This window comes from Gallus gallus, chromosome 1 (genome assembly GCF_016699485.2).
Source record: "Gallus gallus isolate bGalGal1 chromosome 1, bGalGal1.mat.broiler.GRCg7b, whole genome shotgun sequence".
In the NCBI taxonomy this organism is placed as follows: domain Eukaryota; kingdom Metazoa; phylum Chordata; class Aves; order Galliformes; family Phasianidae; genus Gallus; species Gallus gallus.
Window position 1 is genome coordinate 12,612,063 of NC_052532.1, and position 7,947 is coordinate 12,620,009.

At 42.3% G+C, this 7,947-nt stretch overlaps 1 protein-coding gene across 15 annotated transcripts in view; it reads left to right on the forward strand.

Annotated features, from left to right (window-relative positions):
• Positions 1 to 6,583, forward strand: part of MAGI2 (membrane associated guanylate kinase, WW and PDZ domain containing 2) — a 726,830-nt gene extending 720,247 nt beyond the window's left edge. For 12 of the 15 annotated variants that reach the window (XM_040685423.2, XM_040685432.2, XM_040685217.2 and 9 more), the window contains one exon: positions 3,524 to 6,583. In XM_040685423.2, coding sequence (XP_040541357.1) covers positions 3,524 to 3,580 — 57 coding nt within the window. In that variant the 3' untranslated portion in view covers positions 3,581 to 6,583. The remainder of the gene's footprint in view (positions 1 to 3,523) is intronic. The other 3 variants (NM_001396254.1, NM_001396255.1, XM_040685465.2) reach the window with 3 other exon arrangements.
• The last annotated feature ends 1,364 nt before the right edge of the window (positions 6,584 to 7,947 follow it).

A 7,947-nucleotide genomic window follows, 5' to 3' on the forward strand; every position in this document is an offset into this window, starting at 1 on the left:
TATTTATATTTTGAGCTGTAAATTACTTACAGTACTGTGCTTTGTCCCACACTAGTAATGTTGGTGTTTCCCCGTAATTTTCAAACATTAGAGAAAAGTTGATTACAATATCCTTTTATCAATATTGTCTTCACCTGCCAGGGAAATCTTGCAACAAAGGCTGGCTAGCACAGACACCTATCAAAGCCAAGGAAGACTTTCAACCTAATTTCCTTTTATTTAGAAGGAAAAGCAAGTTAAGTTGGGTTTTTGCTGTGCTCGGAGCTCACAGAAAGTCACTTCATCAGCTTCTTACTCACAAGTACTATATTACCATAGAGTAGGAATGGCAGTTTTGCTTCATGGCAGCTTTTTCCTTCAGCCACTGGAGATGGAGCATACACAGATGTCTGCTCCATAAGCAGGTCAGGCTCAGTATGTCACACTGCAGCCAGTGGCTCACCTGGGGGTGTCCCGCAGCCAAACTCTTCCCTAAGCTATAGCAGCAAGACTTCTTGCTTGGTTGGTTGTGTTTTCTTTTTGTTGGTGTTCTCTAGGGGAGAAGCAGAGATCTGATAATGCCTATCATGCTACAAGTTCTAGCTTACAGATATATATATCTGCATATTATTTCATGTAACAAATGTGCCCCTGCTGATTCACTCTGAAGTTGGTTCTAACCTACCACAGTTTCTCACTGCAATATTTGGTGTTCCTCTTAAAAAACAAACAAAAAAAGAGTGAAAAAAATTGAAAATTCAAAATTGTCCATGAATAACCTAGGGCGGGATTTCCCACCACCAGGGAATAAAACAGCAGACTGCTCACCGCTGGAGGTGTCCCATAGATAACAAGTACAGCGTTATCCTTTCTGCCCCAGAGGAGCAGCGAGTGGTGTTTGCAGCCCTCTTTTCACATGGTGTCCTCCTTCCACTTGGACAAGAACAGCTGATCTTTGCACAGAGGCGCATTCTGTGCAGTAGCTCTCTCATTCTCCAAGAGCACCTTGCTGCTCCCTGCTGTTCAGTGCTTCTGCTGGTGAGCAGCTGATGTTTCCCAAAGTAACCAGCTATTTCTGTAACTTCAGCTGCTCTCTGGGTCTCGCTCAAGATCCGATTATGGCCCAATGGCCTTCACTACCCCTCAGTGAAAAGCAACATCTGACAACAACTGGGAAAGAAAGACTGTAATTAAATCAAAATGATCTTCACCTCTCCCCCATGAAGGTACACAGTGGTATGCAACTGTGCCATCAGAAGCAGAAATTGAGCTGAGGTTGTTTCCATTCTTCATTCATACCGATCACATACTGATGACTTCACCAGTGAAAACCACCCTGAGTAGTGTGCAGTGCTGTGGGGTCCCTGTGTGTCCATCTCTCTCTGCAGGGGTTAACTCGGGCTAAAGTAATCTGCAGGGATTGGCATAAATTAGCTTGTACCGAGCTCCATGCTGCTGCAAATTGATTAATTTGCGAAGACCTGAGGTGGTGTTCAGCTCTGGCTCAGACACCTTGCTGACGCACAGATAATCACTGCATTGCGTGGTCCCACTCTAGATGTAAAGAGATCAGGCGGAGAGACTAGGACCCCCCGAAGGAGCACTGGTTTTGAGGGCTAACCAAAGCAGAATCTCCTGGATTTCGGATCTAAGGAAAGCCTGGGTGGGGTCTGCTTCTCTCTCACCACCGTGGCCTGCAGAATTACAGAATTTGAGAACAAGCCCACAGAAGCAAATGCTTTTTGTAGGCAAGCGCCTAAAAGCTGATAACTCTACGTGCCTGATCCTCCCATTTATTTTTTCTGCTCGAGTGCCAAGCAGGGAGCAGATGGTACATTACTCAGCCTTAACTGGAGGGTAAGGAAGTGTGATTTGAAAAAAAAAAAAAAAAACCAGTTGGGACCCTCAGCCCATTTAGATTCTAAGCTCAAAGTTTATTTGTCTTACACAGAACTTGTACTTTCTCCCCTCTCAAATGCTAATCCTCTCCACACATATGCTCATTATGCAAAAGCATATGACAAACACCATCTGGGAAAATAAACAGCTCCTCAGCTAACCGCGCTGCTCCCTCCCCTTACGTCACCCACCTCACTATTGTCTCTCCTATTTTTATCCACAAAACAGCAATCACTCAATCAAGCTATTAACTTAAATGTGCTGTCTCAGTCAAACAAGCTGCAGGTCCCAGACTGGGCAGTAAATCCCACTCCATTTTTCAAGATGATGTGCATCTTCATGATAATTTGAAAGCAGTCACAGCACTGAGAAAAGCAAATGTAGCTTTTAAAGGGCATTTGTATCACTGAGGGATGCTAGTCCTGACCCACAGAAGCCCAGGCTTGTTTTCCAGCTAGAAGGTTATGTTTTCTCCCCCGTGAAATATGCAGCTCTTGCCACAGGTTCTACCTCGTTTCCATGGATCCCTGAGACATTCTCTAAATAGAGAATGACATTAGCCAAGTTCAGTGATTTCTCTAACCTCACTGTAGACGGGTAAGAATAAGAGCTGTGCTGTCATTAGTCCTGATGGATTCATTGTCTGCCTGAACGTTTATCAAAAGAAATGAGGATCGGATATGCAAAAGAAAGCATTTGGCTGTCTCAGAATATTGTGTTTTGTACTAGTGGATTAAGAAAACCATCATGATTCAGCAAAGGACGTGTCTATTTAGTTAAATTAAACAGAATCTGCACAATCCAAACATACCGTGTTGAGGCTAAGTAACCAGGAGACATTCAAAACACATAGCGAAGAAAGAGCCTTAGCAGCTGATGCTGTGATATAAAGGTGGAGCTTTGTAAGTACCCTGCAAGAACTGTGGGGCCATAAACACTGCAATATTATATCTATTTAGAAAAAAAAATATGAGACAGAATTCAATGATGACCTTATCTGAGCTACAAATTCTTGTCAATTATTATATGCTTGTGGGGACATGTTTATAGATGGCAGAAAGTCCTTCTCATTTGTCCTCAGAGACAGCACTGATATTGCCCAGCTAAGAAATACATTATACAGCTACGAAAGAGGCAATTTGATTTCATGAGCGCATCGTTATTATTTTAAGAATAATTTAATGTAGGCAGAGAAAAGTAAAACCTATATAAAAAAAAGAAAGAAGTTTCCAGCATGTGCAGTACCAGCCCCGTGGTTCTTACTTTCTCCTGGGCTCTTTATTTATTTGGGGGAGAGCGGGACTGTTTTATTTTTGTAGAATCATAGAATGGCTTGGGTTGGAACATATATTAAGGCTCCCCTCAGTTCCAGTCCCCCCAGCTCAGGCTGCCCAGGGCCCCATCCCACCCAGCCTTGAGCATCTCCAGGGATGGGTACCCACAGCTCTCTGGGCAGCTGTGCCAGGGCCTCAGCACCCTCTGAGTAAAGCGTTCCCTCCCCATTGACCCCACTGGGAGTTTCACTTCCCCTAAAGTACTGAGGAGTCTGATTCTCAAGCGTGATTCGGGTGCTGATGTTGCTCTATGTGTGATGTGCATGACATGCTGAGCACACCCTGACGCCTTCTCTCTGTTGCCACCACAGACGAGCCAAGCTCCTGGAGCGCTCCCGCTGCCGCCTCCCCAGGTCTGCCGGAAGTAGCTCTGTCCCTCGACGACATAATCTCACCATTATCCTCATCACACATAGCCCCACCCTCTGACCCTTCTCACCAGATAAGCCCAGAACCAACATGGGATATCAAGAGGGAACACGACGGAAGGAAACCAAAGGAGCTTTCGGTGAACGGCCACAAAAAGAAAAGGTTAGGAGAGCAAAGAGAAAGGTCAGCAAGTCCTAAAAAGGCAGACAGGTCAAAGCACGACGAGCCTTCTTGGAAAGGATATTCCGAAGGTAAAACTAAGGTGATGGATGGTGGCAGGCTCACCTCGGAAAGCAGAGCGGTGGGACACAGCGTTATGATGGAGGCCGGCACGAGAGAGCACGTGTGTGCTGGAAGCAGTGATGAACAGTTTGGGAGGCTGAAGAAGCCGGAAAGCAAGAGGGGAGGATCTCTTAGCAAAAAAGAAGATCACAGATCCACAAATACCAGTGAGAAGAAGTCAGCTGCAGCACCTGACCATGCCAAGCTTGATGCGGGTGCTACCAAGACATACAGTAGCAATCGCTGCAGCTCACCTGGAAGTGATATGGATCAGAGCCAGAGGGATCCTGATGGGAAACCCAGTGAGTTCCCCAGGAAGGGACATCTCCACCCCATTAGCACTCGCAGCACCAACACTACAGTTCGGAAGGCAACGGTCTCCCCGGGGCCGTGGAAAATCCCCGGCTCGGATAAGCTACCTGGCATCCTGAAGTCTGGTACTCCTGCCATGAGCAGATAAGCACGGGACTGTTGCCCTCTAACTGTCTCAAATTGACGCAGAACATTCTTCTTAGTTGTTGTCTCACGTTGATTTATTTTAATTTATTTTAACTATCACACATATACATAAAGCATTGAGGGATGAAAACATTAGTGTGTAACTCCATGACAATGTGCACAGTATCTAATAAGTTCAAAAGCATATAGTCAACACGGAGATTTGAAATTGACCCTAAAGTCCCAGTTCCATTTTAGGGACTTTGGCAGCTATGGAAGAAACCAAAACAATATGAAGGACAGTACATCAGAGAAGGATAGTGCAGTGTAGCTTTAGCATTTTTTTCCACTGCATGAAGGACTTGGATTTCATTCAAACTTTATATCAAGAAACTGGAACAAGTTAGAGCAATCGCAAACTGGAACATCGCCTTAAATAAAACTGCACGGAGCAAGCTGAAACTGAGAGAGAATCTTTTCATGGAGCTAAAATGTTGTAAATAAATTGTTCTTGACATATCTAGACAGGGGTTAAAGGGTTTCTTTGAAGCATTTGGAACTGTACGCCCATGACACGTCTCCACTGTCACCACTTTGGGATAGTCCACGTGATACCCTGTAGCACAGTTCACTGGATGCTACAGGAGGAGTTGGGAATCTAGTGGATTAGTTTCTGTGATACCATTTCTACTGCCATTTTTGTGAACCAACCATGTTTCTGTACATTGGAAAGGAGTTAGGGTGGAGTTGTATTTGCAAATTATTCTCCAAAGCAATTTACTACAGGTTCCCCAAATCCTGCACAGTAGCACACAAGCCAGTTGGCCAGGCTCAAAACTCCAACATCCCCAAGGCCCTTGCGATGAAAGGAAGATTGCTACAGAGAAAAAGCTGCAGTTTCCTTAAGGAAAGGCCTTCCCCTCCTGCAAAAATGATAGTTTCACTCATCAACAGTGCTATGTTTCATACCCACTCCCGTTTCATTAGGATGCTCTCAACTTCCATTCCCTCACTTTAGCAGAGCAGGTGTCTTTGAGGCATGTAACAATAGTTAGACGGAAATACACTTTTTGGTGCCCTCAATCAGTAAATTCGATATATTTCCATTTTAAAAATGGTTTACATTTTACCATTTCTTCCCTACCTCCATCTTTTTTCTTTTAATTTTAGTCTTTCTTGCTGTCTGTTTTGAATTTCAAGCCTTAAGTGCCAGGTAAACATTCCAGTCTGCCTTCACAGGAGATAAGTCTAAGTTCAGTCAGTCAGTCAGTCACTATCTTGGTTCAAAAAGATGTGTGTGTGTACGTATAAGTGTGCATATGCTTATTTGTCTGTCAAAATTAAACAAACAAACAAAAAAAAAAATCCTGGGCAATAACATATTGGTAATTGAAAAAAAAAAACAATCATGTAGTCAAAAATCCGTACTTCAAAACGACTGTTCTCCAGCAATCTGAGTTCCTCACGTGCTCTGCTGAAACGTTAAAGTGAGATTGGCTTTGTTCCAAGAAATCAGCACACGGCTCAAACATTGTATGTCTCAAACATTGCACTGGACTGAGAAATCTATAGGCATGTTTCTTCCTGTCCGATTATCTGAAAAGCCTCAAGTAAAGGATTTTGCAGCTTTCAAACAATTCTTTTTTGTTTTGTTTTGTTTTGTTTTTTGGAAAAATAAATTCCATGTATAATTACTGAAAAAGCACAACAAGTCCACGTAGCTGTTTATAAAAATATTACTTAATGAAAAAAAAGAAAAAAAAAAAAACAGAAAAAAAAAACCAACAAATCTTTAGCCCCTGAACTAGAATCCAATATAATTCCAATATAATTTGCCATTAATTTATTGAATCTGATTTTGGACAATGCTTCTGTAGTGTAGATGCATGTCCCAGTATCTTATTTTTGTGTATAAAGAAAGAAAACAATGAAATCTGAAAAACCAGTGGAGATTATGCTTGCATAAACTCTAATTTGCACAGTTCACAGCTACTCCTTGTGCAGTAATTGCTTTATGCGGCTGTAATCGATAACCTGTGAAGACAGCACATCATCTAAACCCCATTCCAAATAATATTTCTGTGTAGTGTTAGCTGTGAATTTACCCTGTACAGCTCTATCTCTATAAATATAATTCCATGTATTAATAGTCACAGAAAGGCTGTAAGTGAGCAACTATTTTTATGAAACGCACCACTATGGATAAATTAACTTTTACAGAAATCTTGTTTACTGTATGATATTCTAAACCACTGTCAAATAAAATATATATCCAAAAAATCTCTCTCTCTCTTTTTTTTCTTTTTTTTTTAATTGTACATAGCTTGTGTTAATTTTGAGTGACACGCTTCGGTGTTACACCGAGAAACATCATTTGCATGTAGATGAGTAGAATTAATGAACTACTGCGTGATAGAAATGGGAAATCTCCATTTTGATTTCTTACTCCAGAGAGGGGAACAATTAATGAATTACATGCAGACAACCAAACCAATTCTGTGTGGGCACGGTGAGGCACAGGAGGATACACAGGTGCAGGGAATGTCTGCTTGGATAGAGAGGCCTGAGCCTGAATTTTCCTTTCAGTCCCAGGAAACATGGGAATGGGGCGATCAGAATCCCAGCATCACAGAGACACATCCTGGGCATATACAATACAAGCAATAGGGATTTCGTGGCTCTGAGTGCTAGTTAGAGCCTGTAAACAAAAAAGGTTTGTTCACAGGCTGGATGAAGGGGGATAATTTGATTTCCAGCTTACTTTACAGAAGCATCATAAGGATGTCAAAAGAACTGTGACCAGACAGCCCATTCTGGAGCCAGACCCATCTCCCACTGAGCAGAGCAGAAACATGCTTCTTACCTTCAGTTAGGCAGAATAAATTGCCACTTACAGACTATAAGCACTGTAAGTTGGGCCGCCTGGAAAAGTACTGATTTTTTTTACACACAAATATGACATGTAAAAAATATAGGTATTTCCTTTTTCCTTAAAAATTGTGTTTAAAAAGTAATAATTTGCCTTCATCTATACTGAGCCTGTTTCAGCAGAGCTGCATTTTTCAGAAGATTAATGTTCCACATAAAGAAGATCAACCAGCTGAACTAATAACATAATTTTTCATTCCAATAAACACGTAACAAATTTGAAGTGCCTTTAATGCTCCAAAAACAGTTGTTGCTCCTTAAATAGCTCCATTTGCATGGCCAGAACTGTGAGCACGGGCCTGACTCAGCCCCAGCAGCACCACGGGGAAGCCTCTGATGCAATGTAGACTCACCAGTACGTGCTTCTGCCCATCTCCTGTAAACAACGCTGGCATAGAAACATAGTGTTTGCATTGTATTGTCATTCCTATGGCCCCTTTTTATCTATGAAATAACACAGGAAACACGCAAGAAACCAAAGAATGCATTCTTCTCCTGAGTGCTGCACTTCTCTCAAGATAAAAAATACTGAATCATAGAATCATCAAGGCTGGAAAAGACACCTAAGGTCATCTAGTCCAACCATCCACCTATCACCAGTATTGCCCACTAAACCATATGGATCTTTTCCAGGAAAAATGTCACGAGTGGTTCATAACCATCTCCTCTAAGCCCAATTTCTAATTTCGGCTGTCTTTCCACAGGTCTAGGGAGGAAA